This window comes from Peromyscus leucopus, chromosome 7, assembly GCF_004664715.2.
Source record: "Peromyscus leucopus breed LL Stock chromosome 7, UCI_PerLeu_2.1, whole genome shotgun sequence".
NCBI lineage: Eukaryota > Metazoa > Chordata > Mammalia > Rodentia > Cricetidae > Peromyscus > Peromyscus leucopus.
This window is the reverse complement of record NC_051069.1, coordinates 44,885,514-44,913,461: the sequence shown is the minus strand read 5'-3', so window position 1 is coordinate 44,913,461 and position 27,948 is coordinate 44,885,514. Positions and strand designations below refer to the sequence as shown.

The window sequence follows — 27,948 nt, the reverse complement described above, 5'->3', positions numbered from 1 at the left end:
AAATTGCCTTTGGCCTTAGATGCACTTAACAACTAAACAAATAATTAAAATGAATTTTAAAAACAAGTACACTGGCTTTGTCTTATGACCTATCCAAAACAGACTGGAGTTCTGCCACAGCACCCAAAGACTGGGATGCCACTGGTCACCAGCCTTCCTCAGCTTCCCACCTAAGACCAGCAAGCACTGCCCGGCCCAGAATACTGTCAGTGAGCATTTGAATCGGAGCAGAGCTGAGGTGGGGGCTGGGCAGGCTGTAAGGGGAGATTCCATCCCACACAAGTCAGTGACCATGAGCAGTGACTTAACTAACCCCAGGAACCATCCAACTTGGTCTACACAGTACCTCTGTGGGAGAAGGAATCTCAAGGAAGAGGCCATTCAAAACTAGCCCAGGAGACCCCAGGGTTTCTTAATGCAAAAAGATAGAAACATGACTCGATTGGAATCTTTTAATGGTTTCCTAAGCAACAGTGGTCAGACAGTAAGTTTTCTTATGAAAAATGCTAAAACTTGTTGTCAACAAAAGAATGTTCAGCCAGCCTCCTTAAGAGAATTCCTTAAAAGACTTTATTACTGGTATTGAACACTAGTAGCCCAAGCCTTCTAACTGTAAGTTGAACTCTTAAAAAAATACGTTTTGAAACACTGTGTGGCAATATATTTACAGTTTATATAGAAATCTTCAATAATCAAAATACATCTTTAGCAAAAATTTAGAATGTTAAAATTTTATAAAATAAGCAAAATCAATAGAAAAGCAGACTTCAGTACCATTTCAGACTTAGCTTAAGACAGGTTCTAAATCCTGGCAGCTCTTGGGAACAAGAGTTCTCTGGGTAAGATCTCTCTCTTCAGCAAGCAATTTTACCTTTCTGGTTTGGGTTTTTATAAAATGCTGATCCAGACAGATTCTCCAGGAGGGACGTGAAACTACGGGCCCGTCAACAGAGGCAACACGGTGGGTCAGGGTCCAGGGAGCAAGGCACTGCCTGAAAACCTTCATGGGCACGTCACAGGGTGCTCACACAGCTGCTGCTCACAGCCAGTGCTGTCCTGGCTGCTAAACAGCCTGGGGCAAAACCAGTCCAGAACAAGAGAGCTGATGACAGAAAAGCCCTGAAGATCATCCTAACCCCCTGGGGGGTCCGGCTAGCAAAGGTTTAGGTTACTAGGCCCATCTCCAGGAGGGTTTCTTTTATTCGTGTGGCTTGTTAAAGAGCAAGGAAGGAATCAACTTTGGCCAGAACAAAAGGCTTCTGCATGGTAGCTCTGTCCCGGTGCCCTGAGCTCCCAGCAGCCCTTGGCCTGTCTCCAATAGAGGTATTTGCAAGTGCTCTCCCAGCCGTCAGGTCTCAGATAACAAAGGACGATTTGTGTCTGAAGTCACCCTGCAAAGGCAGCACAAAGAACCATTCAGGGACTTTTGTTGGGTGGTGTTAGAGACACACTGGTCAAACCATGTCCCCAAGAGAGGAAGCCGGGGCAACTAAGCAGAGGAAAGCCTCACTCAGTAGTAAATGAACCCACAAGGAAGGAGTTACCATGAAGGCCAAGGAGCTCAGGGGTGCACTGTGACTCCCCGGTACCTTGAGATCTACTGGGTTTCCTGGCAGGGCACACCCAGACCACTAGGTTTTCTGCTCTCTTACCTCCTCATTTGTCCGAATGTAGTTAACTCCTTCATGCTTCCCTGGACTCTTATAACTGTAAACAGAAGAGGGCAGGTCAGTGGTGTGCCTATGTTAATGGAAGCCTGAATTTCACCTTCCGACAAGGCAGGCGTACCTTTCTCCATCTTGTTTATTGTTGATGAAGCAGCCTCGTCTGTATGCACAGCAGATGGCCATTGTGATCAGAACAAGAACAATAAGGACAACCAGGACTCCCCCGATAATCCCAGCAATGTTCAGATCATCTACAGAAAGTTTGTGGGCAGAGATGATATGATCCATTAGAAGACCTTGACCTTGTTAGGTCAGGTCACCTTTCCAACCCCTAGCCCCCACCCCCACACCATTTACCCCTCTGTCCATTCATGCCTACTCTATCCAGAAGAGAAAACTGACTCTTAGCATCTCTCTGGCTTAGAAGATACAGGCTACGATAACTCCTGATCAGAAAACATACTAGGACATGGATGGTTTAAATGCAGTTACGCTCAAAGCCACTGAGAAGCTTACCAGTGTAGAAAAGACTTTAAGATCTTGTAAGTATGGAGAAATGGCTATTTCCGTAGAATTAGGAACTAGGAGCCCTAAGGAAGGTCACCTTCCTAATTTATAGAGCCTGCCTTTGCTATAGATTACTTGGGGAGAAGAAAGCTTCAAATCTTAGACATAAACACTGTTAAGGCAAATGACCTTTCACTTCTCTGGTTGCCTATCCTCGGCCCTCTGAGAGTCCCTGCAAGATCAGGAGAAGACTCTAGTAGTTTTTCCTTTATGTAAATAAAGATGCCTGAGGAATGCAGGAAGCCTTCTACAACAGCAAATGACCTAAAGTCATTCCCCAAACGACGGGTGAGACACACCAAAATGCTACATGTACACAGACACTTCCAACAATTCCGGGTGGTCCCTGGACCCTGTGTGCCACAGTCCTCCCACAGGCTTCGGAAGCCACTGCTCTGGGGGTGGCCACAACTGAGGATCTGAGAAGCTCCCCACATGGCTCAACTCAGCCTGTCCACTTCCTTCTGACCCGTGAGCCCACTCCCTAGAGATGGCATCACAGGACAGGGAAAAGCACAGGGCTTTGAGTTTCCTGCAGAAATAGCTACTCTAACTGACTGGATCCTAAGAGGCCCATCGGGGCTCCCCATACAGCTGGGTTTTGACACTTCTAATTTACCAAAGGGTTTATCATACCCTGTGAAAGTCCCATGGCTGTGCTGTCAACACCCACGGCCCCCAGGAAGGTGGGTTGAGGATCATGTGCTTTTTCATGCTCCCCTCGGGCTCCATTGGATTGGAGGGGCCCCCTGTCAGCTCCAGAGGAAAACTGACCCATGGCAAGGGCCTAGCTAAACTGATGTCTAGCATTCAACTTTAAATGTTCTATTCATTCCCCAGACTTCAGCGTAATCTTTTCAAGTGACTCACAGACTTCCATGTCCTGCCCCTCACACCTGGATGCGCCTGCATCATTGGAAGCAATGCAGTAGTACTGCCCAGAGTCATCCTTGTGGACAGCATTGAAAACCTGGTTCAGAAATGACAAGGATTACTTCACTCAACAGGACAGACAGACAGACACCAAGGCTGACACCTGAGGCGTGATTCTCACCTCAGAGCTTGCAACAAGGAATTCTCTCCAGGATACGGAGAGAGCAAAGCTGTGTAATAGCTCGAAGAACCCAGCTTCACTTTCACTAAAGTCAAAGCGATCCTAATAACACTCCTTGGACAACACCAAATACCCTATTACAATTCACCTGATCACTACATGCATTTGGAAATTTCACAAACCAAGACAACTCCTGCTGAGAAGTACCTCAAAGTCAGCATATGTCCTTTGGTGAGTGACCAAACCTCTTTTTTTTTATCCCATGTGGCCTCCCACTACCAGTAGGTTATTCTGAAGCAATTTCCCGATATGTTCTTTAAGTAAGTAAGTATGTATCTCTATATTAGTGGTTCTCAACCTTCCTATTGCTGTAACCCTTTTAATCCAATTACTCATGTTGTGGTCACCCCAACCATAAAGTTATTTTCACTGCTTTCATAACTATAATTTTGCTACAGCTGTGAATCATAATGTAAACATCTGTTTTCCAACAGTGACCCCTGTGAAAGGGTCGTTTGACCCCCAGGCTGAGAACCACTACTCTATATGATAAGGAGTTAACTATAATCACAATACAATTGTGTTGATAACTGCTTAATAACAAACATCTGCCCAGTAATCACATTTCCCTCCCATGATAATTTATCTGTTGGGCTGATTATTCAAACTAGGATTCTAACAGTGCCTAACACTTGTTTACTTGCCCCTTGGTCTCTTCTAGATGACAGGTGCCCTTGTGTTTACCCTTAGCGCTTCTTTATAGAAGAGCAAGCACTTTTCCTGTAGAGTTCCTGAGGCTCTGGTTTTTTGCCTCTGCCTTGAAAAGCAGCCTCACCGGCCCTCCTCAAAAGGTCTGCGTCCTCACTTGAGAAGCGATCTTACCAGCATGCCTGTCTCTGAGTTCACAAGGAAGGAGGAATTGTGGAACCTGGGGTTGGCTCTGGAGTCTGTGGGCAGTGGCACGTCGTTGCGGTACCAGCTGTAGTGAGGCCGGGGATAGCCCTCGCTCTCCTGGCACAGCAGTGTCGCCATCTTGCCTACGGGCACAGCCTTCGGGACTCTGCAGACAGGGGTCACTGGCTTCACTGCGGGCAAAATACAAGTTGGCGTTTAAATGTCAGCGCAAGCCCCTCGCAACAAAACCCAGTGCAGTAAACCCGCTCCAAAGACCACGCCCATCTGCGGCTGCCTGCTGCCTGCGCCCTGCCCGCCATTGGAGCTCATTCCACCCCGCTGCATGTCCAATCCTGTTTCCAGTTCTCCCACCTTCAGGAGTAAACCGAAAAGGAGACTATGCAAAGGCAGGTCCCCTGGCTGGTAAGGGACACAGCCGGTGCTCTACCTGTGGGCTTCCCACCCCAACTCTTGACAGCCTCACTAGCTCCCCTCTCCAAACTTTGGAAAGCCCCAGCAATACAGCTCTGGAAGAATGAAATCAAAACATGAGCTTCACTCTTAATCTAGAGCGAAGGCCTCGTAAGGCCTGGCCAGCGGAAGGGCTTCACATTAACAGGTTCCCACCTTGCACAATTAACTCAATGGTAATCTCATCAATTTCTTTTCGGTCATTTAGAGCAACGACCTCACAGCGATACATGGCTGAGTCCTTCCGTGTCACATTCCAGATCCTTAATGAAGTTTTTCCAAACACATCTGAACGACCTAGCAGGTCCCCTATAAAAGAGAAGACACGAGTTACCAGCCACTGGAAGACAGTGTGGGGCTAGACTTGATGGAAGGGCACGAAGACTGCAGACTGCTTTCTGTTCTGTCCCCAGCTGAAAGAAGTGATTTCCCTGAGGACTGGGCCACTGACTTCTTCCCATATGCAATCTGAGCATCAAAAACAGTAACTGCTATTTAAGATAAGTCCAGTAACCTTATTTCTCTTTATCATCTCCACGAGAGAATCCCCACCAACAGGAAAACCAAATAAACATTAAAAAACAAAACCCACAAAGGATGTGTGGCTAACCACATACAAAAGCTGTGGAAAGCTGAATACTAGCTGCCCTCCCTATTCAACAAACACCTAAATAAGAGCTGAATGAGATGCCAGGTGAGGCACTCGGCAGGCAGAGGCAAGTGGATCTCTGTGCGTTCGAGGCCGGCCTGATCTATAGAGTGAGTTCCAGGACAGCCAGGGCTACAAAAAACGAAATCCTGTTTTGGAAAAAAAAAAAAAAAAAATGTTGAATGAGAGTTAGGCTTAGTGGAACATTTATTTGTAACTCTATAAACTTATAGGAACTTGAGTTTGAGGTTAGCCTGGGCAACACAGTAAGCTCCAGGCCAGCCTGGGCAACATTAGCAAAGTGCTGTCCCAAAGAGTAAAAACTATAAAAGTCTTAAGGGGAAAAAAAAGCATATTTTTTTTAGATTTATTTAATTCATGTGTATGAGTGTTTTGCCTGCATGTATGTTTGTACAGCAGGTGTGTGCCTGGGGTTCACAGAAATCAGGGGGAGGGCATCAAATCCCCTGAGTTACAAATGGCTGCAAGCCACTATGTGGGTGCTGGGAATCAAACCTAGGGCCTCTGCGAAAGCAGCCAGAACTCCCAGCCACTGAGCCATTTCCCCAGAAGGCATAATCTTCATGACCTTGAGTTAGGTAATAGCTTTGATATGAGAACAAAGACATAAGCACAAAAAATTGGGGTCATATTAGATTTCATCAAGTGAAAAACATTTGTGCTTTAAAGGACATAAGCAGGTGAACAGACAATCTACAGAATGGTAGAAACTCCATGTCATATCAGACTAGTCTCTGGTTTACATAAATTTATATTGCAATAACAAATATACAAGTTTTTTAAGTGAACATAATGGTTGATTAGATATTTCTCCCTAGAAAATCTACAGCTGCCCAATATGCACATGAAGATGAAACTTCACTGAGATACCTTTACATATCCTCTATTAAGACTACTAAGGTCGGGCTGGAGAGATGGTTCAGAGGTTAAGAACACCGACTGCTCTTCCATAGGTCCTGAGTTCAATTCCCAGCACCCACATGGTGGCTCACAACCATCTGTAATGAGATCTGGCACCTTTTCTGTATGCATAATAAATAAATCTTAAAAAAATATTTAAAAAAAAAGACTACTAAGGTCAAAGGTCAGATGATCACAAATGTTGGTAAGACAACAGGGGTGGGATGGGGGTCAACATTGCTTGTGAGGATGTAAACTGATGAAGCCAGGGTTGGGTAGATGGCTCGGTGGTTAAGAACATTTATATTACTTTTGAAGAGAATCCAGGTTTGGTTCCCAGCAACCACATGGTGGCTCACAACCATCCATATCTCCAGTTCCAGGGGATTCAATGCCCTCTTCTGACCTCTGTGCACCCAACACACAGATCTAGTGCACAGACATGCATGCAGGCAAAATACTTACACACATAAAATAAAATCTAAAAAAACAAAACAAAACCATGACACCACTTTGGAAAGCAGCCTGACAGTGTCTTCAAAGGCTCACCATGCAGCACCGCATGATCGATCCAGTGGCTGTGTACTTGTTCTTCACACAGACATGAGTGTGGAACACTGATAGCCAACATGTGAAAGCAGCCCAACTACACACATCAGCTGATGAATGGGTAAAACAACATAGTAACCACACGGTGAACACTGATTCAGCCACAAAAGGGAACAAATTCTGACCCATGTTATATGTGGATGAGTCCCGACCGTACTGTGCTAAGTGAAAGAAGCCAAGAACAAGAGACTGATGTTCCCTTTATAGGAAGTCTCCACAAAAGATCCAGAGAGACAGAGTAGAGAGGGCTGCTGAGAGGTGAGGAAAGGGTCCTGACTGTTCACGGCACCGTTTTCTTTCTTGGCTATGGAAAGGTTCTGGGATTGGACAGGGTGGTAGTTCCAGACCTTTGTGATCATAACAACTTCAAGGGGGACAGATCTAATAGGTGCTTGGACACAGTCCTGCACCACGGCATAAGGAGAGACCTGCCTCCAACCAGGTTCTTTGTGGTAGATGCTCTTTATGGTAGCCATTCCTATGGCTAAGGGTCCATAAAAAGAAAGTTGTTATTGTTTGTGATGCAAGTGATAACTTAGGGCCTTGTGTGAACTAGATCAGTGGTCCATCACTCTGCCCACCCCCAACTCTGCTCTAGGGAAATAAGAGTTTTCTCTTAAAGATTTATTCTTTTATTACATATATGTGGGTGTGTGGGCATTGCAGGTATGAGTTCGGGGTCTGCCGAGTATAGAAGAGGATATCAAATACCTCAGAGCGGGAGCTACAGGCTGCCTTGAGTGGGTGCTAGGAACTGAGCTCAGCCCCTCTGCAAGAGGACACTCTTATTCATCTCTCCAGGACCCCAAAAATACATTGGGTTTTTATGTTTTTAATAAGTATGGCTTTTTTTAGATTTACTTATTTATATTTTATGTATGGGTGTTTTGTCTGTGGAGGCTAGAAGAAGAGTTGTGAACCTCTAAAGGGTGCTAATTACTGAGCTACACATACAGTCCTTGGATGTTGTTGCATTTTGGCCTCCCCCGCCCCAAGTCTAGAGACTGAACTCATGGTTTGCGAATGCGAGGCAGGCACTATACCACCGAGCTGCAGCTGTAACCAACAAACTATTCTTAAGAGCAAACAACTCCTGACAACATGCAGAGCTCAAATCACAAAGACTACAACTTCCCTAGAATGGAACATGCCCAACTGGACCTCGTATTCATTTCTTTCCTCAGTGTGAGAAGGAAAATAACATCTACTCTGTGTGACCTCTGTAAAGCTCCTCAGACGTGCAAACAGCTGCTCCCCAGACTTCTCTAACTGCCCTAATCAGGCCATTTCCAGCCTCTCGAGGCAGCAGTCCAGGCCCCACCCTACAGAAAAAAAGCCCAAGATGAGGCCACAGAATCCCACCAATCCCAGCTTGTCCCAGGATAAGGCAAGCCACAAAATCCCTCCAATCCCAGGCCACCCTGGAAAGCTCCACCCACCAAGGAACCCTATATAAAGCCTGCCTCCTGCCCAGTTCTCTGCTACTTCTCTCCCAAGCAGAGGCAGCTGCCCTTCCCACAGTGTCTTTGCCAGTCAATCTCTTGTGTGAAGTTTGCTGTGCTGTGTGACTTTGTGGTATCCCTTGGCTCCCAACTGCCAGGACCCCTTTCCCCTCAGAGCTGTAACACCTAAACTTCTCATCGCTCCGCCACTGCCCCCTTCACCACTGCCCAGTCTGAGCAGTTCTACCCTTGCACTTCCAACGTCCGTGCCTCAGCTCAGCCACTGTGAGCAACCCCATCCACCAGGCTGCAAAGGGAATCTGATGATATACATGGTCCTGTTCTGAGTTGTGCTCATCTCCAGTCTCTTTTTACTTGAATCTTCAAAGGGTATGAGCATGTCGCTTCTCCTAGCACCTTTGATGGGTATTCTCTACTGCCCTGGCTTGTCTGACAGCTGGTACACTTCATGTCTTCCTCATCTCTCTCTCTGGCTGCAGCTCTACATGGTGTCCACATGTAGCATTCTTCCCTGCCACCTCATCTCTCACCAGGCCACACTTGCTATCTTGTACTCTGCAGCCCACTGCCCAGATGCCTGGTCCTCGTTCTCCTCCTCCTTGCCATCCTACGTTAGTCCCACCCGATAATGTCCCGCCAGCCCATGCAGGGAGACCCAGCACTTTGCCCTGGACAGTGGCAGCTCAGGGAGTACCTGTGGCCCCATGCTGCTGTGATGATCCCTCTGTCACTTGCTCACACTTTGTCTGTCATGGGCCACAACAACAAGGCTAAGGAGACTGTCTGCTGGGATTTCTCAGACAGGCAGATTGTGCAGAGATCCAAGTCCTTGCCAATGAGCTGATATTGTTGAAGCGGCATTTACAGGTACAGAGAGGCTCAAAATGTCAATGCTAAAATTGAAATTTTCTACAGGAATAAACTCAGAAAATCAGAACAGTCCTAACTACAGGTGCATGTTAGTCTGGGGTAAATCTCTGCTATAGATAAGTTCTAAGACCTGTGGACAAAAGAGAAGTAAGTAGCACAGAGGATGATAGGATCATACCTTGAATCTTATTGTCAAAATACACATATGTGGTTTGGCCATCTTGAATTTTCTTCCATTCAATTCTAGGCTCATTTGTCTGTGAGTCCGTAATGATACAGGACAGTTCCACACCTAATGAGCACAGGGAGAAAAAAAATAAGATTAATCTTTCCAAGGTCTCAAGGTGATTTTTTTTTTTTTTGCCAGAAAAACAGTGAAGGCATTAGTGAGGATTTCACTATAGGGAATACACCTTCCTTTAAAGACACCGAGTCTATTATATGAGATTTCTTTTGTTGTGTAGGTACAGTGATAGGCAGGAAACAGATGGCAGCCAATGTGCACTGCTAGTCAACCCATACACAGTAGCCATCCTCAACAGTCCTGACATTACATATAGGGGAGCAGGGCTGGAGGGGTAGCTCAGTGCTGAGTAGTACTTACTGCTCTTGCAGAGAGCAGTTCAATTTCCTGTAACTCTAGCTCCTAGCGGTAAGGCCCCCTTCTGGCCTCGGCAGCATTCCGCCCCCAACATGGGCACAGACACACAGTCACAAATAAAATAAATATTTTTTAAAATGATAACAGATTGGGTATGGTAGTGGACACTTTTAATCCTAGCACTTGGAAGGCAGAGGCAGGCAGATCTCTGTGAGGTCCAGGCTAGCCTGGTCTCTGTAGTTAATTCCAGACTAGCCAGTGCTACACAGTGAGATCCTATCTCAAACAAACAAATGTATAAATAAATGAATTAATTAAATTAAATAATCACAATAGGGGAACAGGTGTTGGTTTGGCTGCAGAGCTACCCAATGTCCACTAGGGGGCCCATCCCTCTCCATGTTTCCTTGTACTTACTTTCAAATTCATGTACCACTGGGTTTCGGTTGCTGGATTTGAGATTCACCGCCTCTATCAAGCAGCCTGAAGGGAAAAACAAAAGTAAAATCAGATACTCTGCAGCCCCATAACAGCAAGAAACACTAGGTGGGGGCCACAGCTTTTCCTTCCATGCAGATGTGGATGTCTGTCACAAGGCACCGGGCCTGGGAAAACACATCCTAAACAGTCTCTTAGAGATAAACAGTGGGTGATGCTTCCCTTTCGGTGTGGCCTCTGGAAGGAACCAAGAGAAAGAGAAGAATCTTTAAGGCCACATTCCTTCCCAGTCCCAGAGACAGCCCTTGGAGAGCTAAAGCCTTTCCAAGCACGTCTTTATTGATGCTTTGCCATCTCTCAGACAGACGGTAGGCCTCTACCATTCCCATCCTGCCTTTCCTTTCTCTTTAGGCATCAAGTTCTGTAAAGGCAATCTTGACATCACAGCACAGTTAAAACCCATGACCTGAAGCCTCCCCTTCAGGATGGCTGCAACTCTCTCTGGCACGGTGATTAGCCAACTAAGAGTCTACCTTACTGTATTTTCATCTAGCTTAGTGTGTCTAGTACATGGAGAAGTTCACATCAGACTTAAGTGAAGTGAGAAAGCTATCAGTATAGTGATTTCCATGCAGCTAAGTTTGTAGAATTGATGGAATCAATCAAGATATACTGCCTGCATGGTCTCAACATTTTCCAACCAATCTCGCAGAGATGATAAACCACCTATAATATGTTGTCCTTCAGCTTCTAGCCTCTAAGAAAAGTTGCCATCCCCCAAAGAGGGCTTTGCCACAGAAACGTTTACTGATGGCTGAAGATACTGGCTTACTATGTGGCTAGAGACAGCGCTGTGAGCTGGTAAGAGTTTAGAGAATTCACCCACATTTTAGCAAGAGTCTACAAGAGTTGAATAAAAGGTGATGAAAAGCAGAAGCATAATATACCCAGGCTGCTGTTACTTCTATGGAAAGCTGTAGAACCAAGACACCTGAAGATAATCTGGTTTGGGATACCCATGAGCTACTCTTTCTGAGGGCCAGTAGAAAACACTGCCCAGCCGCAGAACTCCAGAACTGCTGTCTGGGCACTGGGGCAGCTACAGTGCTGACAGTTAATTTCCACAAAGGCCAACAGATGTGTGTGCCTACAGCAAACCTTTGTGTCTCATGATCTAAAAGAACATAAAGAAAGAGCTTTGAAAGTGGAAATACAGCTTTATATGACTCTGGAGACCTAACTCAGCTCCTCAATGCTTTCAAGACAAGCACTTTATTGACCCAATTATCTCTCTAGCTTATATTTTATTTTTAAATGGCACTTAGTGTCTTAGGTTGGGTTTCCATTTCTGTAATAAAACCCTATGACCAAAGCAACTTGGGGAGGAAAGGGTTTATTTTATCTTACAACTCATTTCACATTCCATCACTGAGGGAAGTCAAGGCAGGAACTGAAGCAGAAGCCATGGAGGAATGCTGCTCACTGGCTTGTTCCTCATGGCTTGTTCAGCCTGCTGTTCTTACATGCCTCAGGACCCCCAAAGGGCTGGGCCCTCCCATGTCCATCACTGATCAAGAAAATGCCCCCACAGACTTGTTGCTATGATCTGTTGGAGGCCTCCCTATGAGCTAATGGTCATAGAGGCCTCAGAGGCACTCCTATCAACACAGGCCATGCCTTTGCTCTTAGCTGTCCACCAACTAAATGTAAGACCCTCTTGCTTAAGAGGCTTTGGAAACAAGGCTCTGGATGCAAGAAATAGAGAAATTAACTCAAATTCACCAAGAAACTAGATTACACTGGGCCAGAAGATGCTATGCAGGTTGCCAAGGAAAAAAGACAGCAGTTGTTTTACTAAGTGCTAGACACTGCATGCTGCAATACTGACCTCCTGGCAAGATATGGCGACTGGTATGATAATGGATAATGGTTATGGGGGTAGCCCTACTCCACAGGAGGGGTTTTGTGCCTAGTACTATAAACCTAGTCAAAGGCTTGGCTTGGGAATGCTACAGCTATTGTTTTGCTAAATGCCTATATTGTCAAATGACTTTCTACAGACTTACGTTTATGCCCATAGATTTCTGCTGCTCTCAATCTTGGGTAGAGAAGCTTCTTTTTTGCAGTGGATAGTTGTTAATGCATAGGTTCAAAATTGGTCCAAGTGCCAAGTATAAATAATTATGAGAGCTCAGCTATGCATGCATCATCTGTATCAACTTCACACCATCCAAAACTCAGGGAACTTCACAAAATGGGGTGGGAAGAACGTAAAAAAGAGCGGACAGAGAAGAGAGATGTGAAACGCTCACTTTTGGATATGACACAGCTTTGCATTCACAGACTCACAGCAACTGTGGTTACTGTGGCACAAGAGCAGTACAAGACCAAGCCAGTCAAAATCCCAGTGTGAATTAGAGAGGACCCAAGGCCCCATTCCTGTTAAAGGAAGTACTCGCAGCTGATGGCTTCTTAGAGAAAAAGAGTCAAACTTTCTCTGGGGATGCAGCTGCTGATAGGTTGCTCATGTCCCAAGGGATGGCTACACGCTCATGTGCATATGGATAGCACTAATACAACTCAGGGTTATTAACAACAAGAAGAGAACATGAAGCTGGAAGAGAAACAGTGTAGGAGGTAACGGGGTGATGTTGGAAGAGGTCGTGATGTATGGATATAATCAAAATACATTGTATAAATGTGTGACATTTTCAAACAAAAAAAATGATTTAAAAATAAAATAAACAAAAAGAAATGAAGCACCAGGAGGGGAATGCAAGCAATTTGAGGCCAGACTATGATACATATAAATTCAGGGCCAATTAGGGCTACAGAGTGAAACCTTGTCTCAAAAGAGGAGGGATGATAAACACCTAGAAATCCCCTCTCTATGGTCTATCTACTTATTTCCCAAAAGCTGAAGTGGTCCAGTGGCAAGGATATCCCAGGATGCAGCAGACACAGGTTATTGGAGACACAATGAAAGCAAGCTGGAGACGAGTTGACATCCTTAAGTCCGGGCAGAGCAAATGCGGCTGCGAGGGTCAGAGGACCTGAGGTCATCTCCTAGTGTTCATAGCCTCTGGTTTAGAAGCTAGCTCCAAGAATTACCAGCATCCCACCCTTCTGGACATTATACCCATAATGAGAATTTATGCTTTCCCTGGAAAAACAAAATAAGTCGGGGGAAGGTATGTCATAAAAATCCACCAGCTACGGAGTGTAAAATTTCACACATGAGGAGCCAGTCAGTAGGGTGCAGAGAAGACAGACCAGAAATAAGACCTAAACTTGTAGACAGCATGATTTTCTCAGGCACCAACTAGGATGGTTCGCATCTTCTTGTAGGTCAGCTGACTATTCTGCTAAAGGAAATTACTATCCTGCCTGCAGACTGGTGCTTATTGGAAAGAAAAGAACGAGCAGACACTGTAACTCCCCTCCCTCCCCCAGGACTTTGACAGGTGATAGAGCAGAGGAAAGATGCACACTGTGCTGCTGGGAGTCTAATGAGCTGTCCAGCTGGGCATCACTGGGGCTAACAACGTTCTCAATACCGCTGTTAGTTGTGGTTTACTCTTTTGGGGAGCCTGCCACCTAGCTCCCAAATAAGTCACCCACAGAGGCTTATTATTACTTATAAATGCCTGGCCTTAGCTTGGCTTGTTGCTAGCCAGCTTTACTTAACTTAAAATTTATCCCATCTATCTTTTGCCTCTGGGCTTTTACCTTTTCTTTCTTCTGTAACCTTACTTTCACTCTTCCTCCATGGCTGGCTGTGTAGCTGGGTGGCCGGCCCCTGGAGTCCTCCTCCTTCTCTGGCTACTTCCTCATCTCCTCCCAGATTTCTCCTTCTATTTATTCTGTCTGCCAGAGCCATCCATGTCTCTCTCTCCTGCCTCACTATTGGCTGTTCAGCTCTTCATTAGACCATCAGGTATTTTAGACAGGCAAAGTAACACAGCTTCACAGAGTTAAACTAATGCAACATAAACAAAAGTAACACACCTTAAAATAATATTCTAAAACATACTCCTGACTCCGCCTCCTGGTATCCCTTGAGTTTAAAGAGTACTGCATGTACTTCCCAGGCAGGGGAACAAAGCCTAGAGAGGTTAATGACAATAAGGACAGAAAGGACAATAAGGACAATAAGACTACAGGCTGGGAATTTGGACTTGTCATTCTTACTTCCTGATTTATTTCATAAATTTTCTTATAGGAAACATAATGCTAAAATCTACTCAGAAATAGACAGCAACAGATACGTGTAACAGAGATTTTATACTAAAAGGAAAACATGAATCAGACCTTGAAGTCTAAATTGATAGCCCATTGTTTTACTGAAACCCTTTTTAGATGAGTTTGCCAGGGAAGTGGCTAAAAAAGGCCTTGGTGTAATATGCAGTTGGCACTGTCATCTTCGACCCAACACTTCTTCCTCCCGCTGAAGACATGGAACTAAGCTAAGGGGGTGCTGGGAGACGGCGAGATGCCGATGATAAGGGAAGGGAGGAAATACGGGTGCTCTGACATTCACAATGCCCTTCCTCATTGCCAGAGCACCTCAGAGCTACCGTGCTCTTCGCTTCCCTTCCCTTCCCTTCCCTTTCCTTATCTGGAACAATTGCAGCAGCTGTGGACAACAACTGCAGTTTCCTCCTTCAGTGCTCAGAGACCCAGAGATTCTGCCAGGCTCTGGGGCAGGATGGGGGACAAGTCACACGCTGATCCTTCCCGTCTACAGTTCCAGTTCCCTAAGCAAGACTCAGAAAGACATAGATCATGTTTTCTCTCTTATGCAGCTACACAAACTCGTGCAGGCGCTCTCTCTCTCTCTCTCTCTCTCTCTCTCTCTCTCTCTCTCTCTCTCTCGCAGGCTCTCTCTCTCTCATGCACACACACACAAACACACAAACACACACACACACACACACACACACACACGACACTGGAAGTCTAAAGGGAGGAGAAGAGGGAATAGGGTGAAAGGAGAAAGAAAATAGTGTTTATTTCTCATATATACGAGGGGTGAATGTCAGGAGGAGGAGGACTATTGGGGTGGAAGGGGGCGGGAAGGCAGAAGGAGGGGCAAATATGAGCAGGGTACGAAGACATGAACATATGAAAACGCCACAGTGAACCCCGCTCTGCTAACTAGACTAGTTCATTTTAAAAGGTGTTTTTAAGTACCCTGCCCAACTCCCCCTCGTTCCTTGGAATGTACGCAGCTTTAAGTTAGCCAAGCATGCCTGGACAATCCCACACAAAGTGCTACCTAGGAAGCTGCCCAGCATGGCGATGCCCATGCCTCCTTTTACTATCCCAGAGAGTTATTGGCTATAATGCTTCTAGAGCCTCAAGCAAAACCAACCAATGACGTAAAACACGAGAAAAACAGACTTAAGCCAAGGAGGTGCTGAAGTGTGAACTGCTGTGAGTCTCACTCACACACTTAGTTCAGCAGAGGCCGGCTTACTCTGGTTGAGTGTCCTAGGAGCTGTGGCACACTGGGAAGAACTAAGGTCCAAAGGTAGCTCAACTGCCCATGTTACTGTTGCTCAAAAGCTCCATGCGAACTACACATCTTTTTTTTTCACTTTCTCTGTTTTTCTTTTTCTTTTTTGAAGTTAAAGTCCTGTAAGCAGTAGACCAGCTCTACTGACTCACAAAGTGTTACAATAACAAGAGATACAAGGGTTTCTATCTTTAACAGTGGCTATTATTTACCTACAGGGCCAGCTAAAAAAAGAAAAATCAATAATCCTAGCTTTTCAAGTAAACTACATTAACTTGGATTTATATTCACTACTATAAACCAAGATAAAAAGTTTTCTTTTAAAAAAATTTCAGTCTACGATATGTTGTTGGCTAAAAACTAGTTTATGTATGACTAGCTCTCAGAGGATTTATATTTAGCTTTCTGACATTCTGTTCACTTTGTCTCTTGCTCAAAAGAAACTTTCCTCTAACCAGGACTCAAGCACGCAGCGCTGTGGGGCTGCTGGCCCACTGGGGCTCAAGTCTAAATATAAAGCAGTCGCACAGGCTTTTCCATGAACATTAACTACATGTTTACTGTTCAAAACAGAATGCTTGCTTACACTTGATCAGTGAAATCCACCTTACAGAATTTGGCTTTTGGGGTTTTTTGTTTGTTTGTTTGTTTTGTTTTTTAGTAAAAAGCATCTTTTCAACACTATCACTGCTTATTAGCCAACTTTCAAGAAATTTAAAGGCAAGAATTGAGGAAGCACAGACACAAAACACTATTGTCTAGAACCATTCACCTACACATACAGCAGACTATGAATCATTTAAAACAGGTTCTGACCATAGCACAGCTGGATGAAGCCCTGCTTATGCTTACCCACTGTGATCAAGGCCAAACTAAATGTCAAAATAATCACACAGAAGCTTAAAGATAAAGTATAAGCCCGGCTGGAGTTGCATGTGGGAGGGCAGGGCAGGACAGACAGGAGTTTTAGGACAGCTTGGGCTATAGAGCAAGGCCCTGTCTTTATATATTAAAAAAAAAAAAAGCCCAGCCGAATATGATGGCTTAAAAATAAATCTGGCTTGGATAGTTAATTTTATGTGTCAACTTGGAGGGTGTTTTTGCATAACATTACTATTTCAACTGTGGAACTCTGGGTTCTGTGATATCATTATATCTTATCCTAAAATCGGCTGCAGATCTAAAAGAATTAAAGAGTTCCCTCCTGATAGAAAGGGAGTTCTTCAGCAAAATGTCTTTGGACTTGGTAGCAGCACCACTGTCTCTCCAGGACCACCAGGCTGCAGGGCCACATGGTCAATTCTGACCATGTCAGCTCTCATGCTCTGACAAGACAACCCCTTACCATACCTCTTCTGCAGAGATTTGTTTCTCTGAAGAATGCTGACATTCTAATGCCCTGGCCGTGGTACTCCTTAAAAGAACAACATAAGATGTCCCACCGTCCAGGTGCTCGGAAGAAAGGGAAACTCAGAGTGTAGTCAGAGCAGCGGCTTGTGACAGCTCCGTGTTAGGTCAGCAGGAAAACATCAGATGAGGGGCTGTTTCTCTGTGATTCCACTGTCTCCCAACTCCAGCCACCCAAGATTTCTTTTTCAAAAAAGAGTTTTATTCTTAATTATGTGTATATGTTGGGGTGGAGGGTTCACAGGATGCATCCAGAGTCTAAAAGATGGCACTGGATCCCCTACAGCCAGAGTTAGAGATGACTGTGAGCCGCCTGATGTGCATGCTGAGTGCCAAACCTGGGTCCTCTGTAAGAGCAGTGTGCACTCCTGATTGCTGAGCCACCTCTCCAGCCCCACCATCAACCATTTCTTTCTTCCTTCCTTCCTTTTTAAGAGACAAGGTTTCTCTGTGTTGCCCTGGTTGTCCTGGAACTTGCTCCGTAGACCAGGCTACCCTTGAACTCACAGAGTTCCACCTGCCTCTGCCTCTTGAGTGTTGGGACTAAAGGTGTGCGCCACCACTGCTCAGCTTCATCAAAGATTACTTAAGCACAAATATAATGAATGTAAAAATAGTATAACTCTGTCTAGCAATAACTGTGATAGACATAACTAAAAAATACCTGTTCTGGAAGAGGGGCCCCCCTCCTCTCCTTTCTCACCATGTAGCTATATACCCTTTAAGAAGGGGACAGCATGTTACAGTCTTCAGTACCAAACTCCCAGGCAATACGATACGGGCTTCGTGCTCCATCAGCACCACAGGCTCTTCCAGGAAGGATGAAGGGAGGCTGAGGCAGCAAATACAACCAGGGATGAAACAGGAACGGGGAGAGAGGCGGAAGGGAAAGAAGAGGAAGGGAAAGAGTGACCCAGAATAAAAGAATCACCTCTTTTTGTACCTGGTCAATGACCCCCACTTTTTTAATCATTCAAAAATATACAACACAAAAAGAGCTAGATGGCGTCCCTGCTTTGCTTGCCGTAAGCTTAGCTTTTCACTGAAGTAGTAATGGAACCATAGCACACTTGGTAGAGAGGTTGGTCAGCATGCTCATACAAACCCAGCACCGTCACCTTCTCTAACAGCAGACTAAGCAGACCGAGCATATGCTATTCTTGGCTCGAAAGCTTAGAGAGACACTCGAAATCCTCCAATCTTTTTCCAGGAGACTCCTCTTGGAGGTGCTGAGGCATGACAAGTCATTATGACTAAATACACAACGTGTGTCAAGGCACATTCTTCTTCTGTAAAACACCTCATCTGTAAATACATCAGTCCTAACGCTTGCCCCTTGGCACAAAGGAGTGGAGACCTTGGCACAAAGCCACTCTCTGTGTGAGCCCAATCCTATACAAACACTATCTGCATCTCATTACAAGTGCTGATATCAGAAGTCCAAGACAAAAATAAGTGCTCTCACGTCCTACAAAGAAGAATTCAAAGTTGTATTTGCATTCCAACTGCACAGACTCTGCAATGGTCTTCCATCTTGCTTATACTCTCCAGGGCCCTCTCTGGCTCAGCAGCCTCAAGAGGTACATGGACACAGCCTCAGCTGTTGTCAAAGGCAGTGAAGGAGTATGGTGCGAAGAATACCACTTCACGGCTCCCAGACCGGACATGGCAAGGTAATTCACCTACCACAGACCAGTGTAAAGAAGGGATGAGATTTTATTCCATTGTCATAGCAGTAAGAAACATATTCAAGCTGCACGAATGTCAGCTTTCTTTTAACATAATATGCTAAAAGAAAAATAAACATGGTATAAAATTATCCAGTGTAACTGAAATGCTAAAGGCTGGGGAAAATTAAGAGTGGTTTCTATTTTAAAAAAGGAAGGAAAAGAGTAAGTTCAATTCTCATGTGTACACTTCAGCTTCGGGTCAGCTCCACCAAACAGAACAAGAGTATACACCACCAAGTCTATTACAGGAAAATCTCTTCTAAGTCATGACCACTGACTTGTATTCTTACAGATAAAGCAACTTGGTTTTGTTTTTCCTTCCTAATGAATAAGAAAAATATTCAAACCAGCTAGGTAGGCTCAGTACCTAGAACTCCAGCACTCAGAACACTGAGCAGAGGGCAGACCATTTGAGGTAAGTTCTGAATATGCAGCAAGTGCAAGGCCTGTCTGAGCTATAGTGAGACCTTGTTTCATGACAGGAAAAAAAAACTATTTTTATTTTAATTTTTTAATGAAAGAAATGCATGTATATTATACAAATATAGACTATAAGTTAAATATAGTCAATAAATACAGCTAAAAATTCAAAATAAATATTTTAGTTTTATGTCTAGTTTAAGGAAACAGGCCAATTATAAGAGTCAACACTGCACTTTAATGCCATATATACAATCATAACTAAATATCTAAAGTTCACTGAATAAATGAATAAATTCATAAATATAAGAAAAGGGCAGGAATGACAAAATATTTTAAAAGAGGTAGAAGAGAAAATGCACCACACATCACAGCCAGGAGGCTGCGTTAACTGCACTGAAAGGGATTTACAAGTATCAACAGTGGGAGGCTCTGGACTATCTAACCAAGAGGCCTCTAGTTTCTTTTCCGCTGGTCAGCTCCCACTCACTTGTTTCAAATGGCTCTGCCACGGGTGAGAACATGAGAGAGAGGTGCCATTTCCGAGGGAACTACTCAAGACCCCATGCTGATGGCAACCATCCCAGTACAGAATGAAGACCAGGCAATGCTCTTCCTAGATGATTTCCTTGCTGTTAATTTCACATGTCAAAATTCAATTAATTTAGTTCTGCCTAATCTACATACTTTTTATGTCAAAAGCCACTGTGGGGGAAAAAAGGCCATGGCATTTTTTCTGTTGGTTAAAAATATATACTATGAGTATTCATGAAATAAGTTACTATAACAAGTAAAGTAAAAAGATGCCAGGAAGGATGACATCATGGAATTTCTGGAGTGTAACGCTGCAACAGTGAATACATGACTAAGCATTTGTCAAGAGGTTAGACTAAGAGAGCATGAAGAATGGACTTTATTGTATGGAAACTTCAAAGAATCAGCTAGGATGTTTAAGAAGCTAAGGTGGAGGAGAGAATATGACAAAGGAAATTGTTACAAATAACAGAACCTCACTCACAGGGATCCCTGAGGTAAAAACTATTGGAAAGTACTTTCTGACACGCCACTGCACTCTAGTTGATTTTCTCCCAGCAGCAATGTGGGTTATCAACTCAGACAGAAAACGTCTTTGCAAACACAAGAGTTAAACAAACAAACCTCGCTGTAGATAGAGAACCAAGTGTCCTACAAGGAGAGAAGAAATGAATATGCAGGGGTAATCAAAGCTTTTGCACTGGATCAGAAGAGATATCGGCATAAAGATTTTAGTTTAACGTACACACATGAAGAAACAGACACAGACGTGCACAGAGCAAGAGAAATGCATGTATTGCCTAGCCCTGTTCCACAGAGAGCTTAGGGGCACAAGCACCTTCGCTTTCTAAATAGCATGCTCCACTAACAGGTCTAGGACTCCCTGGAGAACTGGCTGATTCCAGGGCACATAAAATATAAGACGAGCCTCGCAGTACCAGACGGTCAGAAACTGCCTGAAAACAAACAACAAGCTATTAAAGGATGGGCCGGAGAGGTGGCTCAGCAGTTAAGAGCACACACTGCTCTTGCAGAGGACACGGGTTGGATTCCCAGCACCTACAAGGTAACTCATGACCCTCTGTAATTCCAGTTGTGGTGATCTGATGCCCTCTTCTGGACTCCACAGACTCCTACACATACACAGTACATACAAAACCATGCAAACATACACACACACACACACACACACACACACACACACACACACACAGGGACAAGGAGCCAAACTGGTAGTAAAGAAAGTTGTCTAATAATGATAAATAGGTCATTCTTCAAGAGAATATAAAATTCCAAGAGTCATGCACCTAATTTAATACAAATCTGGAAACAGAGAGAAAGAGATACTTTCATTGCAAATTTCAACAGTTCTTTTAATTCACAAAACAAGCAGGCAGAAAATCAGTGAAGAAGGAAAAAAAAAACCTACCAACTAACTTAACCTCGTTGCTAATTCTAGAATACATTGTTTGCATAAAAACAACAGAATACAAATTCTTCTCAAATTCACATGGAGCACATACCAAAATGAACTATGTTCTAACCATCAACCATAGTAAATTTTAATAGTGAAGTCACAAAGTCTGATTAAAATATTAATCCATAACAGAATTTATTACTCTAGAAACAAAATCACAAAAAAAAAAAAACAAAATTTTCAACAACCCACAGATCAAAAAGGAAATTCAGAGTGGTGGTACACATTTGTAACCCTAGCACAAAGAAAATGAAGGCCGGGGGTTGCAAGGTCAAGGTCAGACCCTGTCTCAACCAATCAAAGGACACTAAAAGTATTCTGAGCCAAGAGCGAGAGAGAAATGGTTCAGCGGGTAAGAGAGCTACTGCTAGTGCAGAGGACCTGGCTCAGCGCTCAGCGCCCAGGGCCTGGAACCGCAGCTCCAGGGAGTCTGGCGCCCGCCTGAGCTCCCTCGGCACAAGTGAGCATGTGCACACACTCTCACAAAGACACACAGACACATGCTCTCACACAGACACAGACAGAAATCAATCTTTTTATAAAAAAATTCTAAACTGAACAGAATATCTGACATTAGATTTTTGTACTAGGACACTAAAACAGTGATTTGGAATCTATAGCATCTAAAAGACTTACATTAAAAAAGAAGGCAAATCTCAAGTCAGTGACCTTAGTAAATGTTATCTTAAGAAATCACAAAAATAACAAATTATATCCAACATAAGCAAAATAAAAGAAATAATAAAGATAAAAGCAAAAACTACATAATAGAAAACAAAAATGGAAAAAAAACAATAAAACCAAAACCTAGTTCTTTAAAAAGATTAATAGTTAATAAACCTTTACCTAGTCTGACCAAGAGCAACAACAACAACAACAACAACAAAAAAAAAACAGACTAACACTGTCAAGAAAAGAAACAATGTAATGATACAGAAATTGAATGAAAACATTATGAGCAATTTCATACTCACAAATTAGACAATTATGGTGAAATAAACAGATTCCTTGAAAAAGACTGAAAAGTCTCACTCAAGAGTAAGTGACCAGTGTCGCCTAATATTGACTTAAAACAAAAATGTTTATAGCTAAAAGCCTCCCCATGAAGAAACTGCAGGTCAAGCATGCTTCGCGAGTGAATTTCACCACAAATTGAATGTGAAAATTCCAACTCTTCCTGAACACCACGGAAACATAGAAGAGGAGGAGGAAGCGGAGGAGGAAGAGGAAGAGGAAGAAGAGGAGGAAGTAGTAGTAGTAGTACAGTAGTAGTAGTATTCATCGTTCCCACCTTATTCTGTGAGGGCAGTATGACCTGGATATCAAAACCAAATATTTTATAAGAAAATTACAGTCAATATTCTCTATTGTATAAAAATGACAAAGGCAGCCATCATGAAGAAGACCAAATGGTTAGAACAGAAACATGAGGTTGGCCTGGCACATGGTGATCAGCTGATAGAACTTATCAGGAGGAAAAAACAGAAACTTCCTAATCTGATAATCAACATCCCTGTAAAAACTACAATTAAGATTTTAAGTGAATAATAAAATGCTTAATGATTTTCCCTGAGATCAGGAACGAGATAAAGACATCTACTCCCACGATTTCCATTCAACACTGCATTGGACATTCTAGCTGGTGCACCCAGACATGAACAATTAAACAACAAAATAAGGCCAGGCATGGTGGTGTGCACCTTTAATCCCAGAGGCAGGAGGAGGCATAGACGGGAAGATCTCTGTAAGTTCCAGGCTAGCCAGGGCTACATAGGTGGACTGTCTCCAAAAAAAATTAGAAAGAAAAAGACAAAACTGTCTTTATTCACATGGACGCGATTATCTTCATCGGGAAGAGTAAATTACAATCCCACGGCTGAACGCCAGCTGCTGTCTGATTGCTGTTGCTTTAGTATAGACAGTTTTATTGGAACACAGCCACACTCTTCATTTGCTTATTATCTATGGCTGTCTGCACCCTTAAAACAACAGAGATAAGTAAGTGTAAGACAGTTTACAGGTGATAAACGTAAGATGCTCAACATCAATACTGAGCTGCAAATTAAAGCCACAGTAGACACCACTACACACTGATAAGAATGGCCAAAACTAAAAAGACTGACCACAACTGTTGATATAGACATCAAACATTTGATTTCCCCAGTGAAAATATCAAGCAGTTTGGAGAACTGCCCTGCAAAATGAAATATATCCCTGCTTTCCCAGCCACACTACTCTTAGGTACAAAGAGAATGAAATTATATGCAAAGCAATAGTGTGTGTGTGTGTGTGTGTGTGTGTGTGTGTGTGTGTGTGTGTGTGTGTGGAGAGAGAGAGAGAGAGAGACTAAGAACTTGAAATAATGCAAATGCTCGTCAATATAAAGAGAAAACAACTGGCGCTGTGTCCTGCAATGCTGCTATGATGGAGAACAAAGGATGAACTGACAGGGATACAGAATAGCTAGGCTGGGTGAAAGAAGCCTGATCAAAGAGTACAACACGTCAGACTACAGGAGACTGCAGGAGATGGGCTGGAGAGATGGCTCGGTGGTTAAGAGCTCTTGCTGAGGCCTGAGTTCAGTTCCCAGCACCCACATGGTGGCTCAGAAACATTTGTAACTCTAGCTCCAGGGAATCTGGTGGCTTCTTCTGGCCTCTGCAGGCACTGCTGTCATGTACCCAGACACTGACACATAATTTAAAAACTGTAAAGAAATAGAAGAATGAGGTGCCGTGAAGAAGGGCGGGATTACAAGGGAGCACTAGGATTCTGGTGAGCGATGCAGATGTCCATGAGGAAAGAACGGCAAGCGGTACAGTATCCGCTGAGGACGGCTAGACTCGGGGGTATGCCCACTGAGGGGTATGCCCACTCGGAAGTACCTGGAGACAGCGGCTACAGTCACTACTTTAATGTGGTTGGGGTTGCAAGGCCTTTCATTTACGCTAAGTTTATCAAATTAGATATTTAAAATTTATACAGTTTATCATATGGCAACTATATCTCAACTGGTTTTTTTTTAACTACAAATCCCAAAATAGTACTGATTGTGGACCAATTTAAACAGTAACTGGACGTCAGATACGGAAGTAATATAACCATGTCCTCCTAGGAAAAAATTAGGGAATAGGAATGCGTTTGTTCCTTTTACACCCTTCCTGTATTCCCCATATTGGCATCCTTTCCAACCCGTACCTATTTTTAACTCAGCTGCAGAACACATCTATGAAAGGTCAGTTTCCTTTTTATGCTGTTTCTGTACTATCCTTAGAAAAGAAACAGGTGAATTAAGTCATTAAAATCAGGCTGAGGTTAATCTAGTGTGATCTGTAGCGTACAAGGAAGTGATGGAGGAGGAAGGGAACGGGAAAGCAGCTTCTGTGAAAACGAGCCATCTCATGGCAACATTCTCATCACAGGAGATCTAGGTCAGTCAGCGTAACAGAGTAGGACCCTGTCTTGGCAAACCAAAAAGTTCAAAAACCACCACCACCAGTCCCCCACCGCTCAAAGAAGCTGTATGTTCAGCATCAGAAATGGAAGTGTGTTTCAAATCAGACAATCTAAGCTACTATATTTATGTGTGTATGCCAATCATATGTGTTCATATAGAATTTCCTGGAGTGTTTGTTCCGTGCCAAACACCACAATCCTAAACAACATTTTTTTTTTCTGAGACAGAGTTGCTCTGCGTAGCTTTGGAGCCTGTCCTGGATCTCGCTCTGTTTAACAGGCTGGCCTGGAACTCATGGAGATCGGCCTGCCTCTGCCTCCTGAGTGCTGGGATTAAAGGTGTGCGTCACCATCGCTGGACTTCCTAAACAACTTTTATATTCCTCTCAACTATCCTAGAAGGCGGGTACTGTGATCACCCAAATTACAGACGAGGAAACGGACTCAGCAGGATCACACTGCCACTTTGTGTAGCAGGTGAAAGAGAGGAACCCAACAGGGTCTCCAGGCACGTGAGGGGCAGAACACATACTTTGTGAAGTTCAAACAGTCCGTCTTCACACAGAACAAGATGGTAACAGACATCTTCAACATGAGAAAGGAAGGTCAGAGGATAAACACTGTCTCCTGCGTGGATTGGAGCAACAGATTTGCACTAAGCAAACTTCATATGCTGCCTCCTGTGTGATGGGCAGGAGCTGGAGTGGCCCAGGGCTCCTCAATAAATCACTTACAAGGTCATTAGCCAAGCACTCCAGCCAAAGGCACTTGACAGAGAGCACCACCTGGTCACCTCTGAGCCATGTGCTCGTACAGAAGTCAGCATGTAACAGGGCTCATACTGGTTTTGCTGTTGAACCCTGACAAGTATTTACTGACGGTAACTGACCCTGTGGTTCTGGAACTGTCCTGTCTGGGTTGACACAGGACCCGCCATTCACCATGCTATGTGGGGTGTCTGTTTCTCAACTGTGAAATACTGAAATCAGTGCCTATCTCATAAAGTAACTGACATAATTAAATGCACATATAAAAGACCTACTTATAAAAATTCCTGGTACATAGCAAGTACTCAATACAAACTGAAATGAATGGTTAGCAGAGTAGTGTGATCAGACTTCCTTTGGAGCCAACGAGAGTGCTGCTGAAGTGGACAGAAAATCCCACCAAAAGAACACTGTATCCCGACAGGAGCATGAGGAAGCTCACTTATTTCCTAGTATCCTCAGGGTATCCTGAGGATATTGAAGTATTTCCTGGTTCCAGAGAAAAAGGAATTGCTTATCTAACCTGGACAAACCTAAATTCCTGACACCTGAGTCCTACCCCAATGTTCTCAACATTATGGTATAGAGTTATTTCACCACTTCCTGAGGAGATGTTAAACAAACAAAATTAGCAAATTGATGCAGAGATGAGTCAGTGAGTAAGAGCACAAAGTTCTCCTGCAGAGGATCAGAGTTCGATTCCTAGCACCCACATCAGTTTACAACTGCCTATACTCAGGTTCCAAGGGATTTTCCACTCTCTTCTGACCTCTGCAGACACACTATGCTCATGTGTACAAATCAGCCCCCCGCCCTCACACACACACACACACACACACACACACACAATGTCCATAATTTAAGATTTTTAAACACTCAGCCAAACACCTGAGCACCTCTTTGCACTATATAGGGAGAGCTACAGAAACAATCTCCTATACCAGTCCAGACTGGAGAGCCAATGTCTGTGCGATTATTCATGGGTGAGGCAAAGGCAGCTACACCACCAGGAAGTCCCCTGAGCAACCTGTAGCTGCTTCAGGACTGAAGAAGAGTTCACCAGAAGCATGGACAACTCACAAAAAAAGCTACACCCTTAAAGGCTGTCCACACACTCACAGGCTATACCACTCTGGAGTTCTCCTGTACCAACTGTTTACCTCCTGGCTATCCTCAGGAAGGGGCCCTTGGAGCATCTTGTGAGTCTTGTAGGCAGCCTGCCTAACTACAAAGGACTGTCAGTAGGCCTTCTTGGGGGTCTCCGGAGAGTGATCACAGCCACCGTGGCTCCAGACCAATTGTTAAGTCCAGCACAAGCTAACAGAAGCCGGACAATCCTGACCAAAGACACTATACCTGAATAAATATCTGGTCTTACCCTTAGCCAGCCAAGGAGTCTACTTAGTGATGTTCCAGGGAATACTCAGTGGTTCCCAGGGCAGGTCACTTACTACAGAAATGGGGTGAAAATCTGTATTTTAATTTGCATTGAAATGGTAAGGCCACATTAACTCCCCATTACACTAAGCAGTACTTGTGAAGCCCCTCACTAAAACATGCTGGCAGTTGCTCCGGCTTGTTCTACTTTAAAGGAAAAGAGTGGAGAAGCAATGTATTTACACTGGAACCTGTCAGGGGCATCATGTTCCTTAATTACAAGCATCACCAAGCACAGCAGCATGCTGACCACTCACACTGAGCACAGTTTATTGTAAAGAAGCATAAAACATCCCTGTGATCCTGGAAAATTAATTTTAAGCTCAGTTCATTCACAGTTTTGCTCAAAAGATATTTATTTAAAAGCTAAGTGTTTGATAAGGAAGTGGTGTGATATCATGGGGCTTGAGTTCTGCTCACCAGCTGTCCTGACTTGGATCCTAAATCCTAATGCAGAAGATTTAAATGATTAGAATGCTTTCATTTCTCGGACAACAAATAATTGCAGGGGTCCTCTTTCCCCCTTGGCCTGTTGGCCACCAGGTCAAGAGGGGAAAAGACAGATGGGGCGAGCGCTCTGGCAGCCCATGAGCGCAAACAGAGACAGCCCTCCTGGAGACAGATTTCAGTGAATCAGCTCAAATTTATTCCAGAGTATAAGGAATATATAGGATTGGGGAGCCTGGGGACAAACCCTAATTTACATCAACTGTCACGCTCCTATCACAAGGCTTAGTGTGTAGCAGTAGGGTCCTATAGCAGAGCCCCTAGAACAAGTCTTCTTAGCAGAGATCTGTGCCAAGGGTCAAGCTAAAGATGAATCAGGCATCTGGTTTAGAGGCAGCTTTTAGACAAGGTCAGTCCTCCAGGCCCAGGGACATTCTCCAGATAAGGCTAGGCACATAGAGAGCAGGAAGTTTTGCTGGAGGGAGGGAGCTTCGTGTTTCTGAGCTATTGAGATAAGCTGCTAGGCCATGAGGAGGCTGTAACCTCTGACC

At 44.1% G+C, this 27,948-nt stretch overlaps 1 protein-coding gene across 1 annotated transcript in view; it reads right to left on the bottom strand.

Moving 5' to 3' along the window:
* Nucleotides 1-440: 440 nt before the first annotated feature.
* Jam3 (junctional adhesion molecule 3) overlaps nt 441-27,948 on the bottom strand; it is a 61,849-nt gene continuing 34,341 nt past the window's right edge. The window contains exons 2-9 of the mRNA XM_028883050.2: nt 10,184-10,249; nt 9,344-9,457; nt 4,810-4,962; nt 4,171-4,373; nt 3,105-3,204; nt 1,789-1,918; nt 1,653-1,707; nt 441-1,391 (exon numbers count right to left, since the gene is read on the bottom strand). Of these exons, the coding sequence (XP_028738883.1) occupies nt 1,356-1,391; nt 1,653-1,707; nt 1,789-1,918; nt 3,105-3,204; nt 4,171-4,373; nt 4,810-4,962; nt 9,344-9,457; nt 10,184-10,249 (857 nt within the window). The 3' untranslated portion in view covers nt 441-1,355. The remainder of the gene's footprint in view (nt 1,392-1,652; nt 1,708-1,788; nt 1,919-3,104; nt 3,205-4,170; nt 4,374-4,809; nt 4,963-9,343; nt 9,458-10,183; nt 10,250-27,948) is intronic.